The sequence below is a fragment of the Chionomys nivalis genome, chromosome 12, assembly GCF_950005125.1.
Source record: "Chionomys nivalis chromosome 12, mChiNiv1.1, whole genome shotgun sequence".
In the NCBI taxonomy this organism is placed as follows: domain Eukaryota; kingdom Metazoa; phylum Chordata; class Mammalia; order Rodentia; family Cricetidae; genus Chionomys; species Chionomys nivalis.
Window position 1 is genome coordinate 56,206,308 of NC_080097.1, and position 18,401 is coordinate 56,224,708.

At 41.5% G+C, this 18,401-nt stretch overlaps 1 protein-coding gene across 1 annotated transcript in view; it reads right to left on the reverse strand.

The window, feature by feature from the left end:
• Nucleotides 1-1,324: 1,324 nt before the first annotated feature.
• Nucleotides 1,325-18,401, reverse strand: part of Mphosph8 (M-phase phosphoprotein 8) — a 39,954-nt gene continuing 22,877 nt past the window's right edge. The window contains exons 6-14 of the mRNA XM_057786022.1: nucleotides 16,486-16,611; nucleotides 16,319-16,407; nucleotides 11,720-11,860; nucleotides 11,410-11,496; nucleotides 9,754-9,908; nucleotides 7,235-7,389; nucleotides 3,312-3,439; nucleotides 2,241-2,324; nucleotides 1,325-1,920 (exon numbers count right to left, since the gene is read on the reverse strand). Coding sequence (XP_057642005.1) covers nucleotides 1,879-1,920; nucleotides 2,241-2,324; nucleotides 3,312-3,439; nucleotides 7,235-7,389; nucleotides 9,754-9,908; nucleotides 11,410-11,496; nucleotides 11,720-11,860; nucleotides 16,319-16,407; nucleotides 16,486-16,611 — 1,007 coding nt within the window. The 3' untranslated portion in view covers nucleotides 1,325-1,878. The remainder of the gene's footprint in view (nucleotides 1,921-2,240; nucleotides 2,325-3,311; nucleotides 3,440-7,234; nucleotides 7,390-9,753; nucleotides 9,909-11,409; nucleotides 11,497-11,719; nucleotides 11,861-16,318; nucleotides 16,408-16,485; nucleotides 16,612-18,401) is intronic.

Below are 18,401 nucleotides of genomic sequence, written 5' to 3' on the forward strand. Positions count from 1 at the left end.
TCTTGGAACAGATTTGTCTGAAGACATGCACTTGTCTGCAGGATCACTGTTCAGGTACAAGCTTAGTCATACTGCTCCATCCACTGGCTTCAGAGCTCCTCTTGGCCCCAGATTTATGACATTTTCCTTAGGTTCCTTTGGAAAGTATGATTTTAGAAATGTTGTAGAATGGTATGCTAGGAATGACGGTTCCTTTCTTCTCCCATCTGCTTAGGAAAGAATCATATTTCCTGTTTTGTTATGCTAACAATATAAGATGTTTATGGTGTCGTGGCAAAACCCCTGATAGTGTTTTCTCTTGTTCTTGTCCTGTTTTGCCTGTTGCAGGTGTGGTGCTGTTGACCAGCGGGGAAGGTATTGCCTGAGACCTAAGAAGCATCTACATTCAGGACACACAAGGATCAAAGAAAGGCTTGTGCCACCACAGCATGGCCTATGTGGCCTTCAAAGAGGGCTAAAATACATTTTTTTTAAAAAAAGCCTGTAAGTGGACTTGCCATTAAAGCACCTGCTTTAATGGTACAGGTTAAAAAGGAAACATAGAAAATACAGAAAGAACATAAAGGAAGCTAAATAACTGATATAATTTTAAATATAACAAAAGTAGTACAAGTCTACTCTCAACACAAACTAGGAAAATGCCATTTCGTTGGGTATGGTGAGTGTATGACTTGCCACAACCTTGGACAGGGCTTGGTGGCGCATTTGGAGACAGGCAGATTCTCTTAATTTGAGGACAGTTTGGTCTGCATAGTGAATTCCAAGAGAGACAGGGCTCAAATAAAGAGGGGGAAAAAGACCTACCCAGGTAAAAATGTATTGACTGCTCAAGGCTTGGTGATTTTAGTTTAACAAATTATTTTCTTTAGGACTGAAACCTTTCCCCACTCTCCCAGGGTTTCTCTTTTTAGCCTTGGCTGTCCTCGAACTCACAGAGAACTACCTGCTCTGCTTCCTGAATGCTGGGAGTCAAGGCTGAGCCACCACTGCCTGGTGGGCTGAAACCTCTTATAAAAAGCACACAATTATACAAGGTGACCCAGGCCTGGTAGGACATACCTATAATCCTGAAGCAGGATTACAGGATGGAGCCAGCAGGTATTCTGTAGGAAGAGCTTGTCTAAACAATGCCTGTGTGTACATGTATGACATTCCTACTTACTGATGAAAGATTTGTCTCTTACAGGTCACAGCAGGCTTTGGGAAAAAAAAAAAAAAAGACCTGAATGGTCCAGCAATTTGCCATAAGACACATTTCTGCAACTTGGGATTTTTTATTTTGTTCAGACATGTTCTCTCAGTTAAGTTTCTAACTCATTATGTAGCCAAACATGTCCTTGAGCTTCTTCCTTGCCTTCTTTTCTTCACTTTGGTCAGTGTAATTCACTGTACAAAGCAAAGCACAGGTCTTATTCAGACACTTTAATACACTCCCCTTCTTCCATGCTGTGACTGCAGCTGACTCCCCATCGCCAAGAGCAGTTTGGAGAGGGTACATGCCGTGGGTACATGTCAGGTACATGGCTGACCCTGAACTGGAGTTTAGAGTTAGCCAAGAGCCACCATAGCCCAGCCTGAATCTGTTTTTTCAAAGACTACTCAAAAGACTAGTAGAAAATTTCAAGTTCAAAAGTTTTTAATTAAATAGTTCTCATATGTAGTGTTCCACATTGTGGAAATAAACTATGCAGAACATTGAACATTCGAACAATGGCACAAACACTTACACATAGACTATGCATTATAAAGGCCCTGTTTGTCCTTACCAGGCAACAAACAGGCTTAAATTGCAAGTTTATAGGGAAACTATATTTGAACATTTCAGATGCGCCAGGATTCCACACTGTTTCAAAGACAGCCCTGGTCTTGGTACTTAGGTCAGTGCAGCTGCACTCTGTATGCACCTATTAGCAACTTGACCTAAAAAGAAAATGAGTGTTAGTACACATGAAAGCTCCCACCTTGTAAGAATATTGGGTTGCTGCTATTTTTAGCTAAAAAGTGACTATTAAAAAAAAAAATCCAGCTTCCTTTCACATGGAGATTGTGCCTAGCCAAAATGGCAGATCAGTACTCAACTCAGGACTGGAATGCTCTCCAGGGATGCCCTCAGACCTCACCTTCAGCTAGTGTACACTGCCTCAGAGAACCAGCATCCCTGCCCTAGGAGAGAGGATTCTTCTGGACCCTGAACACTGAAACCTGAGCAATTACCGTAAGTATGAAGGAAAGATTTTCACCTTGGCAAAGGGTGATTCCGTCAACCTTATAAACAACTTATTGGGGCCGGCGACAGGGCTGAACGAGTAAACAAAGTGACTATCCTAGAGGGAAAGAGAAAAATCAGACTTGACATCTACAAACACTAGAACCTTTTACAGTGGAGATCAATAAACTGAGTTTTTTTTTTTTTCCTTTGGGACAGGATTTCCCTGTGTAGCCCAGACTGGCCTTAGACTTGATGGCTCAGCTTCTGGTTAGGGTTGTTTGCTTTTTTAAATGTGCTGAATGTGGTGTCAAAAATTTTATCACCTTCTGACTTAATGCCATGAAACATGATCTCTCATTGATCAGGCTGGCCAGCCAATCACTTGGCATCTGTCCTCACCCACTGTGACATGCATGTACCCAAATGTTCTTACCCACTCAAATCTCCCACATCCCACCCTCAAGTTTGTTTGTTCTGAGTCAGTGTAGTGTGATTTGATTTTAAGATCACATTCCACTCAGCATTTGGAACAATGTTAAGTTCAAGGCCTACCAGGGCCTTGATAAAGACCCTATCTCAAACACTAAAAAACACAAAAATCTAATATATATAGTGCAAGCACAGAAGAAATGACTATAACAATAGCACCAGGAAAGAATTCCACAAATGGCAAAATGTAAAATTTTAAGTTAGGAGTGATGGTGCACATATGTGACCTGACACCAGAATTAAACAATCATATAAGAGTATAAGGAATTGAAGGTTTGTTGGTAGCTTTATTTCAACCAAATCAAACCAAAACACACCAAAAGGCATTCCTTTACGTCAAAAGAATTATACATTAGGTCACAGGCATAAGCACAACCATTTTATTCTGGCCTCATGTAAAAGGTCTCAGGGCTAAGAATTTATTCTCAGAATGTTGAGATATATATTAGTGGCATTAAAGTGAATTTAAGTACTTATAAACAAAATTTTGGTCATTTTCTTTTATAAAAAGTGCCCATACCAAGGGCACATTAAAGGGCACATTAAAGACCTTAATAAAACAAAGTCACATGACTTTTGATCACAATTTTCAATTAACTACAGAAAATCTTACCAGAAAAACAGGAAGTTGAAATTTATCATTTAAAACCACAGCTTGTACGCTGCATGGTCCACAGAGCCGAGCAATAACTTCTTTACCCAAAAAGTTTGCATGGAAAATAAAGAGCAGGACACCAGAGCCTGAAGAAGGATGAGTAGAAAAGATTAATGCTATCAGTGTGTGGGGGTGAGGTCATGCCTGCTGGCAGTAGAAGCTCCCTGGTAAGATCCTCCTGCTCCTACTCAAAACACTCGTACTTTATCCTACAGTTTTCAAACCACAGAACTTGACCTCTTGTCCAAGCAACCACAAGGGAAGAGACTTTCATGTTTGTTTTTTTCTACTGAAATTAGTATTTTGTGTGCATGTGTATCTGCACCTGCTGCCTGCAGAGACCAGATTGAGGAGATTAGGAAATCTTGGAACTGGAGTTAGAGTGTGAGCTGTCATGTGGTTGCTGGAAACTGCAAGAGAAGCAACCACTTTCAACCGCTGAGCCATCTCTCTGGCCTTAGTTACTGTGTCTTCACAACAAGAAAATTTACATAGTTTGACATCAATGTGTGGTAGTCAGGACAACCTATGCGAGCTGGATCTTTCCTATTGTGTGGGCTCCCAGAATCAAGTCTCAGCCATCAGGCTTGGCGTGCAAGCATCTCTATATGTAACATGCACAACACTACAAACGAACCTGAGAACCAGCAAGATGGTTTAGGAGACAGAAATGCATGTAACCTAATTAACCAGTCCACTGGTTGTAGTTTTCAGGAATGAAAAGCCTCTCCAGAAGTTCTACTTTGCCTACATTATCATTAAAGAGTTTTTGTTTTGGTGGTACATGGAAATGAACCGAGGGACCTACCTCCTATCCTTAGAAAGCATGGAGTGCCATAAAAATTTTTCACAAAGCCGGGCGGTGGTGGCGCACGCCTTTAATCCCAGCACTCGGGAGGCAGAGGCAGGCGGATCTCTGGGAGTTCGAGACCAGCCTGGTCTACAAGAGCTAGTTCCAGGACAGGCTCCAAAACCACAGAGAAACCCTGTCTTGAAAAAACCAAAAAAAAAAAAAAAAAAAAAAAAATTCACAAGAATAGTAGGATTTCTGGTTCATGCAAGTAAGGGAAAGCAAAATAGAAAATAATTATGTAGGCGTGGTTGGTTCAGCTCTATCAGGGCCATTTAGAGCAGCATAAGGTTGAAATAAGATGTGTCCATGTTATCAATTGATAAGTTAACAAAATGAGTGTGTGTGCATATCTATCAACCATCTATACCTACCTACCTACCTACAGTAACATCAAGCCAAATGCCCCTTTCCTTCAATGCACACAGCCTAGATATTCAGAACAGCCCTGAGTCAGTCAGGGTATTGTGTGCTCTAAGCCCAATACTTAAGAGGCCAAGGAGGGAGGACTGTCAGGAGTAAGACAAGCCCTAGGCTACATAGGGAAAGCCTGTCTCAAAATACAAAACTAAACCAAATTCATTAGCCAGCAAGTCAGCAACTGGCTGTCTTTGACTGGTATAATGAATACTACACAGGATTTCAAGTAGTCCAGGATAGCTTCAAATTCACTATTGTCCAAAAAGATAAACTTGCCTCTTCACCTCCTGAGTGCAGGGATTATTGGGATGTACCACTAAACCCAGTTTATGTGATGCACAATAAGCAAAACACTCTGCCTCGGCGCCTCACAAGTACTAAGGTGGCTGGAGAGACGGCCCAGTGAGTAAAGGCACCTGCTGCCAAACCTGACCACATTTTCACTCCCAAAGAACAGCACGATGAAAGGAGAGAACCAATTCCCTAAAACTGTTCTCACTTGCACACGCATTCTGGCATTAGCACGCCCCCACAAAAATGTAATGAAAAAAATGTTTAAGGAAGCTGGAGAGAGGGTTCAGCAGTTAAGAGCACTGGGTGTTCTTCCAGAGGACCTGGATTCAATTCCCAGCACCCATATGGCAGCTCACAACTGTCATTGTAGTTCCAGGGAACCTGACACCCATGGCAAAACAGTGAAGAACATAAAGTTATATTTTCAAAAAAAAAGAAAAATGTTTAAGATGGTGTTTGTGGGGCTGGAGAGATGGCTCAGAGGTTAAGAGCACTGACTGCTTTTCCAGAGGTCCTGAGTTCAATTCCCAGCAGCCACATGGTGGATTACAACCATCTGTAATGAGATCTGGTGCCTTCTGGCCAGCAAGCATATAGACAGAACACTGTATACATAAATAAGTAAATAAAATGTTTAAAAATTATTTAGATGGTGTTTGTGTGCGGCAGTTAAAGGACACTTACCTACCATGCCTGACCACGACTCCCACCCTAGGATCCACGTGGTGGAGAAGAAAACTGACTCCTGTAGTTATTCTCCGACCTCCACCCACGCACCATGGCATGAATGAATGCTTGCACACATGTGCATAAACGTGTAACTTAAAAGTGTCCTAAGATAACAGCTGAATCATAAATACATGTGCAAAATTCTGTTTAGTTCCTAGAAGTCTTCAAGTGCGTGTCAGTCATAAATATATAACGATGTAGTTTACATCAATGCTTTTTTTGTTTTTTTTTGTTTTTTTTTTGATTCTCTCTACCATGTGGAATTTAGAGACCAAGTTCAGGTCATCAGGCTTGGTGGCATAAGCCAGCACCCTTGAATGTGCCATGGTACAAAGGTGGAAGACAGGACAGCCCTTAAGAGTAGGTTCTCTCAGGGCTGGAGAGATGGCTCAGTGGTTAAGAGCATAGCCTGCTCTTCCAAAGGTCCTGAGTTCAATTCCCAGCAACCACATGGTGGCTCGCAACCATCTGCAATAAGGTCTGGTGCCCTCTTCTGGCCTTCGGCATACACACAGATAGACTGTTGTATACATAATAAATAATAAATATTAAAAAAAAAAAGTAGGTTCTCTTCTACTGTGGATTCTGTGGTTGAACTTGGGTCAGCCCTTCTGCTTTATTTATCCTTTATAACTTCATATACTCTGCTTATATTCTAGCCATCATTACCCTCTTATTCCTCTCCCTTCCCCACCAAGCAAACTGCTTCTTCCCAATAGGTCCCCCCCCCACCTTTTTTTTTGCTTTTGCGAGACGAGGTCTCTTTATGTAACAGTCCTGGCTGTCACGGAACTCGTGCTGTAGATCAGGCTGCACCTGCTTCTGAGTGTTGGGGTTAAAGGTGCCATTGCCGAACTATTTTGTTTTTGATGGCCACTATATTTAGTTAAGGTTGCCTACATGAGCATGGCTGGGTTATTAACTCAATCAATGATCCTCTAGGCATCATTAACTGCTTATAGCTCTGTCATTAATTCCAATGGGAGGGGGGACAGGACTCATTGCTGACATACAACCCCCAAGGTTGTTTTTTGTTGTTTTTTTTTAAATTAAACCAAATGATGGTTCATGTCTGTAATCCTAGCTCTCAGAAGGCTAAAACAGGAATATTGGAATAAGACTATTAAAAAACAAACAAGCAAAACCCAAGTCAGGCATGGTAGGGCACATCTTTAATCCCAGCACACAGGAGGCTGAGGCAAGCGGATCTCTTGAGTTTAAGGCTATCTTGACTACATAGCAAGTTCCAGGCCAACAAGAACTACATAGTGAGACCCTGTCTCATAAGAAAACAAGGGAAACCCAGTAGAGATAATAAAATTTAGGAGAAAAAAAAGGTTCTAGGCATAGCATTGTGAAGTTATCTTCTAGTTAGACTTAATAGACAACTACAGTTATCAAGAACCAGCTCCTAACATTTGAAAGAGGATTCCAGTGGTAGGTAAGGTGGGATGGAGAGGCCTCCTGCCAGAGCAGCTCTGCCAGCTATCACAGTGGATTCTGCTAAAAAGTTCCTTTAAAGTAAAGGTCTATTTAGGAATTAACTCATCTTTCAAACACTCAAGTTTGAAGGAGAGCATATGCTTACCTTCTGGTATGTTTTGAGGAGGCTTGTAATTGAAATCTGTTGAGAAATCTGGTCCCTCGCAGAGTCGATGACAAGCTATTGGGAAAACAGCTTCTAACAAAGCAAGGCGAGATTCAAAGTAATCTCTGATTGTTTCTTCTGCAACTCTTGAAAGTCTAGTGAGAAAAGACAGAGACTGTTAATAGTTGGGTATGGTGACTCAGAACTCAGATATTATGCCATGAGTTTGAGGTCACCCTGGGCTAGAGTGAGACCCCATCTTAACTGTTAATGTAGGTATACTGAATTATTACACTGTACCACAGAAATTAAATATCAACAAATTAAACTCCAGCTACCTTGATCTGATCATTACACTTTGTGTACTATATCATTTTAACATTGCATCCCACTGTAAAATTCAAGTTTAAAATACATACATTAAGGGTTGCAGATGTAGCTCAGTATGAAACCTAGATCACTAGTGCCACATAAACCAGATGTGATGGTATGCATCTATAGTCCTGGTACTTAGGAGGAAGTCAAGGAAGGAAGCCAGTGAGTCTGAAACTAGAATACATGAGATCCTGCCCTCCCTTTACCCCTCTGCAGAAGGAAACCACCAAAGGATGTATTTATGATATATAATGCCCATAAAGCTTTCCCACTAACTTTGCTTCTTTTGTTTTTTTGGGACAGGGTTTCTCTGTATATCCTTAGCTGTCCTGGAACTCACTTTAGAACAGCCTGGCCCTGAACTCAGAGATCCGTCTGTCTCTGTCTCCTGAATGCTGGGATTAAAGTCGTGAGCCACCACCACTCAGCATTACTTTTTAACTTTTAAATTTTATTTTTTGTAGTACCGTGGCCCTTGCACATGGCTAAAACAAGTGCTCTACCACTAAGGTACACCGCTAGCCCTGACTTCACTTTTGGAAACTGCTTCTCTGATTTTGTGTTGTGTGCTTGCTTGTGTGTGAAGTGGTTAGGCCAGAGGACAGCGCTGTGTCATCCTTTACCACTCTGAAGCAGCTTGTTCTCTGAACCTGGGGCTCACTATCCAGTTAGGCTGGCAGCCAGAGACCCCAGCAGCCTCCTGTCTCCACTGTCTCACAGTGCAGAGGTGAGAGGTGTGAAGGGAACCACGCCCCACCTTGCTCATGTGGGAGCACAGCAAGCACTCTTACTCTGTTACCTACGTCTCCAGCCTCTCCTCACCTCTGATATTGAGACAGCATTTCATGTCTACACTGGCCTCAAACTCACTCTGTAGACTAAGGAGCGCTTGAACTTGGAATCCTTATGCTTTAGCTGCCTGAATACCTGCATTATACCCGAACCACAAAGCCTAGCAGCACCTTTGTGAGAAGGAACTATAACTCTGCCCCATGCAGTTCTCCTCTCATGACAGTGCCTTTAAATTTCCTTTTCATCAAACAGGAGTTGCACAAGGGCAACTTTTACTCAGTCTTCTCCATAATACTGGCCTTTGAGACTGTCTGGCACAAAATTCACTTTGCGATTGGCTAATGTATGAATGAAAAATTAGAAATGAGAGCCCCTCAGTTCAGAGCAAAGGAAGATGGCTGGGCACCTCCCTGACAGGTTCTCTGCATTTACCCATATGTTCAGAAAAAATTTAAAAAAAAAATTAAAAAAAAGCAGAGTGTGGGATGGGGATGAACTAGCCTCTGGGGATTCTTTATGGGAAACAGGTTGTCAAGTTTCACAAGGGCAAGATGCAACTCAGTCCCTTGCCTAGAATGTAGTTTACTTTTTGTTTAGAATATTTAGTGTCTAGTTTTCAAGCTCAGAAGGCAACGGGCTGTTTTTTTCAGGCTGTCTCACCAGGGTCCAGGGTGAAAACTAAGGACCTTACTTCTCAAGCATTGTTTTGGCAAGCATTGCCAAAAAATTTTGTTTTTAGGTGGTGCTGGGGATGGAACCGCAGGCTTTAGCATATGCTAGGCAAAAGCTCACAGAACCACAACTCAGCCCATCAAAAGAATTCTTCACTGATAAAGACATAAACTTGAAACAAAATATGGTTCCAAATGCACTTGAAAAATAATGCACTTGGGTAGAAAGCTGTTGAGAAGACACAGATGTCAACTTATAGTCTCCACATGCACACTCCTCCCTCTCTACACACATGTGCACATGAAGATGTTAGCCAAATTAAGAGTAGACAACTTTTTTGAGAGAGTCTTACATAGTCTAGTCTGGCCATGAACCAACTATGCGGACAAAGACTCTTCTTGCCCTAACCTCCTAAATGCATTTTACTCAGCTACAGCTCCATTCCTAAATTTACCATGTTAAGGAAATGGTCCCAGGGTTTTCTAAGATTTTAGTAACCTGCACAGATATGCACCTAATAAGTATGCCATTTATGAAATGTATGATCTACTGAGGAGAAATCCAAGAGGATAATCTTTTTAAAACATTTTCCTACACAAACTATTCCAAATATGATATCCTCAAATAAATAGTCGTTATCTCACTCTGACTTAACCATGGCACATTCTCCTGACACTTACGTTTCCAAATGGCTCTTCAGCAGTTCGTACACAAGCACATTGTTACACTGTTTTGCAAAGTACAATGCACTATTTTGGTGCTTTGACAAAATATTGCAGTCAGCTCCACATTCAATCACCAGGCGTACAATGTCTGAATTTCCTCTTTTACAAGCCTAGGTCAGAAAAGAAGAGCAGCAATTTTTCAGTGTAAACCAGAGTAACTTCAGTTGGGGTGGGTAGTTTTCTCCACACACATCTGGCAGCTTTTTCAAGAGGGCAAAGCATTGTACAGGAAAGGGAAGACAGCATTAGTAACAGGACAGCACAGAAGAAGTAAACTATAGGTTTTAGTAAGGAGGAACAGTCAGTCCCCAGGACAAATGTCCTGATTCTCTCTAGACTTTCTTCTACAATCCTACCCCAGCTGCTGCTTGCCTCTGGCTGCCAGAGATCCTAACTCAGGAAAATCACCTATCCTCAGGAACACCCCCAATCCTGATGATCCTGTAGAATACTCTACTCCCTGTCCTGTGCTCTTTCTTCTACAGAGGTGCAAGTGTCTGCTGTCTAGCAGTTTCTCAGTAAGACAGTACTATGAAGACTAAAGACACAAGCCCAGACTCCTGAATAAAAGGACTGGGTACACCACCCAAATCAGGTTTAGGAGGGGCTCACAAAGCAATGACCAAGTCTTTAAGGGTCAGACAGGAGGCCCAAGAGAAATAAAAAACACAGGGTTCAGGACAAGCCTGGAGTTGTACTACAATCCAACTCACCGCTCATACCTGACAAAGTGGAATGTGGTATTGTAGACAAATCCCTACTTAGAACAGAGCTTCTGCAAAAATGTACCTCAGGGAAGAGAGAAGACGAGTCACCTAGGGACACCTAGTTCCACTGAGTCCTAACAAAACTAGGAACCAGAAATCTGGAACTACTGCAGAGGAAGGAGCCACTCTGGGCCACGGTCAGTGAGGTACACACAACCTACCACTCAAAGAAGGGCACAAGCAGGGTGGCTGGCAGCAGCTGTAAGACTCAACAATCTTCAACTCAAAGCTTATCTGCAAGCCACAATTTCAAAGGAGGTGGACTCACCAAATACACAATAATAAGAGCACATCATAGTCCTTTCCTATTCCCAGGCTTCTAACCCTGTAAAGATGGGTGTTGGGCACCCTTTCATATGACTACAGGGATCCTGGTTGTATTCCCAATTCCTGCTAGATTCAGCTGGATGTGTATGGATGTCTGATCTCACTTTCTTAACTGGCATTAGACATAGTAATTGCTTCTAGGAAAAGCCTAGTTTAGCAGACAAACTCTTCCTTCTGTCTTGTCTGGAGACCACCACAGACACCTATCTATAAAACTCTAATAAATTACACTCTTTGTCATCCTGGCTCCATCTGCCTCTCTCAACACCGTCTGCTTCCAGCAGAGTTCTCAATCACTGAAACACCCACAGTCCCTTCCGTTCCCGATTCGTGCCGATACATTTCTTCTGCTGACTCAATGCCTACCACCTTCATTCCATGACTGTTGCTGGGTCCCTTAGACTAAGCTTCTTCCAGTACATTATTGACACCACCATATTCTACTGCTCTGCTGAATTCCAGGGACTACCCAGTCTGCAGTGCCAGCATGAACCCCCAGGGTGAAACTGAGACTTACTTTCATGAGTGCAGTCTCCCCATTACTCTGCTGGACATTTACAAAAGCTCCAGCTTCCAAAAGAATAGCCACAGTGGTTAAGAAATTCTATTAAAAAACAAAAAACAAATTTAATTCCAAGAATTCTTTAAAGTACACTGTCAGTGTACCTAGGAACTATACTCATTATAAATTACCACCTAGGTAAGTCGTCAAATTTTAATTCACATGTCACAGACCCCCTGAAATCACACAGTAAGGCTATGTTATGACTGTTATTTAACTACAAAACCAGATTCTCAGTATCCCTTCATGCAGTCAGGTCTCAAACCTTCTCAGCAGCATGAATGAGAGCTGTAGTCCCGTTTTTCTGGCGCCCGTTCACTTTTGCACCTTTGGTGATAAGGAGCCTCAGCAGGTCATCCTGTCCTCCTGCCGCAGCCAACATCAGCAGTGTCATCCCGCTAGAATCCTGGGAGTTCGTTAAGGAGAAACCACATATTCTATAATCAGAAACATTTTAGACACCAGTCTCTGCTGTCAAGATATTTCAATGAGAAATCGCTGAAGTACATTAATTTAAGCATCCACTTAGGTAAGTTTGCTTACTAAAATATTCTAATAAAGGCCACTGTTTTCCTCAAAAGCTTGCCACCTTAATGCCTGTGTATCTCTGTGCGGTTACGCGCATGTCAGAAGACATCAGATCTTCTGGAACTGTAGTTATAGGCTATGTGAGCCACCCACCATGTGTGCTGAGAACTCTGCAACTATACTCTTAAATCACTGAACTATCTCTCCAGTCCCCTCTCCACCTTATTTATTTTTTCCTGAAACAAGGTTTCTTGATATAGATATGAATAATTTGCATTGATATGAATCTTGGTTTACTAATTTAAGGTCAATTTTGTTATATGCATATTTCTAATTTTGATTAAAGTATTGTGATTGTGTAGTTCATTTAAAAATGTAATGTATAATTAGGAAATATAGGTTGTTAATGGATTATCATTGATAATAGTCAAGATTGTAGTCATGTTAGATTTTTCTAGATATATAGATATATTTCAGTTAGATAGGCATTCTTCATATCTTTCAAAGACTATAGAATATGGCATTTAATGTTTTAATAACTTAGGGCTTTTCGTGACAATGAGACACGTCTGCTCCTGGCAGCACCAATCTACTTCAAGAGGAAGATGGGCATCAAAGAGGCTCCTTATGGAGTTTGATAGCCACTTGGGCAAGAAACTGCTCTTGCCTGGACAGCTGCATAAACTGGACATGAAGAACCCACAGAGAGAGGACTGCTGAACTTGCCTAAAGGTGAGATGATCCTTCGGGGTTCCTGTTTCATGAAAGAGTCTGTGAGACATTCTGCAGGACACAGCAGAAAGTGACTGGACTGTCTTTGAAGTTTCCTGCTTCATGGAAATGTCTGCTGGATACTATGGGCCTGTAGGCTGAAGATGGATGCCCCAACGGTACAGAGAAACTTTGGGTGACTGTCCAGGCCGTGAGATGTCTCTGTCATTTCTAGAGTTTTGGAAGTTGCTTACAAAGTACTTCCTGTTCACTTAGATAATATTATATCCCTCTGGAGTCTTGATGGAGTTGAAGAATTTATAGTTACAGTTTTCCATTGTTATAAAAGATAAAATAGATATAAATATTGTAACTGTAATTCTTGCTTGATAACTGTTTTGTTACATGTAATTTTACTATGGTAAAGTTAAAGCCTTTTTGTTTAAACAGAAAAAGGGGAAATGGTGTAGAAGGTCTTTCAGTATTAGTGTTGCTTTCATTGGTTAATCAATAAAGAAACTGCTTGGCCTGATAGGGCAGAACTTAGACAGGCAAAGACGGAACTGTATTCTGGGAGGAAGAAAGCGGCAGACAGAGCCGAGCTGCCATGAAGCTGCCAGGTCAGACATGTCAATCTTTCCTGGTGAGCCACGACCTCGTGGTGACATACAGATTATTAGAAATGGGTTGAATCAAGATGTGAGAGTTAGCCAATAAGAGGCTAGAGCTTATGGGCCAAGCAGTAATTTAATTAATACAATTTCTGTGTGGTTATTTTGAGGGTTAAGCTAGCCGGGACGCGGCCCGCTGCTCCTTACTACAGTCTCTCATCAAATTCAGCTACATGAACTGGCTGGCAAGCCCAAGGGCTATACCTATCTCTGCCTCCCAGATAGGTGCTGCTGACCCAGCTCTTTATATACATGTGCCAGGAACCCAAACTCAGGTCCTCCATGCGTGTGTGGAAAGCACTTTTCTGAGTGAGCCATATCCCAGCCCTAGAATTTTAAAAATGTGTATGTGTGTGATGTGTATGACATGTGTGGGCATAAGGACTGTGCATAAGTAGAGATCAAGAGGTCAAACTAGGCCCTTGCCTTTCACCTTGTTAAAAGCAAGGTCTTCCATTGACTCTGGACTGACAGTGGAGGAACCAGCGTAAGATCAAACTAGGCCCTCTGAATGTGGGTGACATTTGTGTGGCTGGGGCAGTCTGTGGGGCCACTGGCAGCGGGGCCAGGATTTATCCCCAGTGCATGAACTGGCTTTTCAGAGTCTATTTGCTATGGAGGGATTCCTTGCCCAGCCTACATATGGGGGTGGGGGAGGGGGAAGCCTTGATCCTGCCTCAAAGTGATATGCCAGACTTTGTTGACTCCCCATGGGAGGAAGGAAAGGAGTGGGAACTGTGACTGATACATAAAATGAGAAAAGTTTAAAAAAAAAAAAAAAGGCAAAGTCAATTCTTGTACACTACTACATACAGCAGAATTTCTCCCGTCTCTACTTCCTATTCTGCCTTAGGAGCACTGGGATCACAGATGCAAGCTACTGAGCCTGGCTTTATATGGATTCTGGAGATTCAAACTGGGGTCCTCACACTTGATGGCAAGCCTTTTATACACTAATGTCTCCCTAGCTTTTAGAATTTAAGAAAGATAAGGGCTGCTGTCAGGTATGGTGGTATACCTTAACCCCAACACTGGATCTCTCTGAGATTCAGGCCTGTGAGGGATGTACAGTGAGATCCTGTTTCAAAAAAAAAAAAGAATGAAAAAAAAATGGGAGGGAGCAGGAAGAAGGAAGGGATTGGGAAATGGATTCGGCATGTAAAATGAGAAGATAGTTTTTTTTTAAAAAAAAAAATTAAAAAGGAAAATAAAATAAATGTTGCCATTAAATTGTATAACCACCCTATATAAGGCGGCAAGTATGGCGGCTCATGTAACTTGAAGGCAGAGGCAGAAGGATTTCTGCAAATTTGTAGCCAACCTGAACTATATACACATTTAATTTTAGGGCAGCTGGGGCCAAAGGAGGAAAAAAATTAAGGAGTTGGAGAGAAGGCTCAGTGAGCACTTGTTGCTCTTACAGAAGACTCACTTCAATTCCCAGCATCCACATGGCAGCTCACAACTACCTGACTCCTCTTCTGGCCTCTGCAGCTCCTACATGCACATGATGCCCAGACACACACTGAAACTAATTCATGTCTGGGGGATGGTTCAGCAGGTACAGGCTGCTCTTTCTGAAGTCTTGAGTTCAATTCCCAGCACCACACAGCAGCTAGCAACTATCTTTAACGGTTGTCCCAGGGGATCTGATATCCTCTTTGGTGAACATGCAAAACATCCATATATATAAAAATACATACACAAACATATATATATATATATTTGTTTATATATATATATATAAACAAATCTTTTCAAAAATTAAAAAAAATTGCTGGCCGGGCGGTGGTGGAGCACGCCTTTAATCCCAGCACTTGGGAGGCAGAAGCAGGCGGATCTCTGCGAGTTCGAGACCAGCCTGGTCTACAAGAGCTAGTTCCGGGACAGGCTCCAAAACCACAGAGAAACTGTCTCGAAAAAAAAAAAAAAAAAAATTTGCTGTAATGAATTCTATATCAAATTTTCTTGATATAAAATGAATGGCAAATTTTGAGGTAGATACTCAGTTATCTACCTATAAAATTCAGAACACTATTCAAAATGATCAGAGGAAAAATTTCATTAGTGAGTGTCGTGACTCACGCATAATCTAAACACTATGGAGGTAAAGGTAGGAGGATCAGGTGTTGGTCATCATTGGTTATACAAGGCCTGTTTACATGGCCCTGGCTTTTTAAAGAAAAAAAAAATTTCTTTAAGTGATTGAAGGCATTAGTCAGTGGTGGGACTCGCCGTTAATCCCAGCATTTGGGAGGAAGAGGCAGGTGAATTTCTATGAGTTTGAGGTCAGCCTGGTCTACAAGTGAGTTACAGGACCAACAGCCCGGACTGTTACACAAAGAAACCCTTCTCAAAAAAACAAAAAACAAAGAACAAAAAAAGGGACTGAGGGTAACCTATACTTCTACCAACAGATTAAAAAATTTTAAAAAGATTCCCCTCCCAATCAATAAAAAGGGTTAATGAAAAATTTTAAAAATTAAAAACATATCATTAAAGAAAAAAACCTATGAGAATATAATCATATAATCTTTGTCTAGAAAAGATGAGACACTTAAAAAGTTATAAAATAATGTTATCAATAAGGGTTGTGGTGGCGCACGCCTTTAATCCCAGCACTCAGGAGGCAGAGGTAGGCAGATCTCTGTGTGTTCAAGACCAGCCTGGTCTACAGAGCTAGTCCCAGGACAGGATCCAAAACCACAGAGAAACCCTGTCTCGAAAAACAAAAACAAAAGAAAACAAAAAAATTAAATAATATACTACTTAAACCAGCCATTTTAGAGAGCTGGAATTTCTGGAATTCTAATGTACATTTCCACGGTCTATAGAGTGATCAACCTTGGAAATGTGAACACATATGTACTTTTCTAAGAAAATAACTCAACTGTGCGAGAACTACTCTCGGTGCTTCTTTGTAAGACCAAGCCCCCACCCCCAGAACAAAGTACCTCTTGATCCAAGTTGTATTCCTCATTTGAGTTCAACGCAACCTTCACAGCAATATAATCTCCATTTTTCACAGCATCCCTCAACAAATCTGTGATAAAGAGGAAGGTGCATTAGATCTTATGAATCTAGATTTGTGCAAGTGCCAAATAATTTGCAAATCACTCACTACTTGGAATCGTATTTGTTGTGGTAAAGGTCTCATCTTCCCCACTAAGGTGCTTTTGAAAATCTTCTAATTTCATCCATTCCAACTGTAGATCCATACCCAAACTCAAAATCTGTTGCCTGCCATCTGGAATACAGAAATACAGAAAGCATCATTAACACATAATCTTATGGAGTACCACTAAAAAAAAACATAAAGCCATAAGCCTGATTATTAAACTTGCCACATTTCAAACAAACTTTTATTTATACTACATTTAAATATAATTATTTTATTTTATTGGGGTGGGGGTTTGAGCCAGGGTTTCTATGTAGTCTCAGCTGTCCTGGAACTCAGAGATCTGTGTGCCTCTGCCTCCCAAGTGCTGGAATTAAAGGCACATAGCACCACAGCCTGGCTTAAATTTTTTTTTTTTTTAAATGAGCTCACAAGCTAGTGGGATTTCATGTTTCGTCACACATTCCTTTTTTTGGTTAACTCTCCATGCCCCACACCTCAGCTTCCCCTTAGCTCACAGTACTCCTGACTGTCCTTTCACGCCACATATGCTCTACTATACCTCTTGTATCCTATCTGAATTACAGGGTCACAGGATCCCAAGCAGCCTAAGCTTTCCCCACCCATCACTCCACTATCTTCTCCAACTCTTTTCACTTCAGTTTTCTCCCTTTTTAATTTTATTTCACCTGTATTCTACTATTTCCTCCTTCTGAAGTGCAGCCATCCACTAAGGGCCTGTTTCTACTTCGCTAACTTCTACATGTACCCTATAATAAACTACCAAAAAGCTTTGAAGCTAGGGCTCTCATTATGAAAGAGAACATGCAGCATTTGTCTTCTGGGGGCTATACGACCTCATCCAGTGTATTTTTTTCTAGTTCAGGCTATTTATAAATTTCATTCCAATATGTGGATGGACCACATTTGTCATTATCCCTTCATCAGTTGATGGGCATCTAGGTTGATTCCACTTCCTAGCTACCATGAACTGAGAGGCAAGAAACACAGATGTGCAAATATATCTGTTAGACATAAAATCCTTTGGGTATACACCCAATTGGGTAAGATGGTAGGTAGATCTAGTTCCAGTTTTTACATGCTGTGCAAGCACTCTACCAACTAAGCTATAGTCCAGGTTTCTTACAAGTTTTCCTGTTTGGCCATTCTTTTTATTTTTTTTTTTTTTTATTTTTTTTTTTTTTTGGTTTTTTGAGACAGGGTTTCTCTGTGGTTTTGGAGTCTGTCCTGGAACTAGCTCTTGTAGACCAGGCTGGTCTCGAACTCACAGAGATCCGCCTGTCTCTGCCTCCCGAGTGCTGGGATTAAAGGCGTGCGCCACCACCGCCCGGCCTGGCCATTCTTTTTAGATACACGTTGCTTCTAACCATCTACAAAAGGTCATTCTTTATGTATAAACTAGTCTGTATGCAAATGCAAACGATTGCTATGATCCTTCCCTTCCTGTACACCAAATGCTCTTACAGGGCAGGCAATAAGGTCCCATATCTCAATGTCCACTGACAGTCTACTCCTTTAGCTAATGGCCCTCAGGCTCCTGAACACTAGAAGACACATGTTCACTGTAACACACACTTGATCGGCATACTCAGGATAATCTAAAATGTCTACATGTTACTTTAATAAAATGAAAACCAGAGCAGACTGTGGCTCATACCTAGAATCCCAGCACTTGAGAACTGAGGCAGTAGGGCTATCTATGGTAAGCATAATCTGGGCTTCGGTGTGAGAATGTCTCAAGAAACAATAAAACACAGCTAGCCAGGTATGGTGGCGCATGTTTGTAATCCCAACATTCAGGAGGCAGAAGTAGGATTGTCACAGGTTTGAGGCTAACCTAGTTCTACAAAGTAAATCAGTGCAACACAGCAAGACCTTGTCTTTAAGGGAAAAAAAAG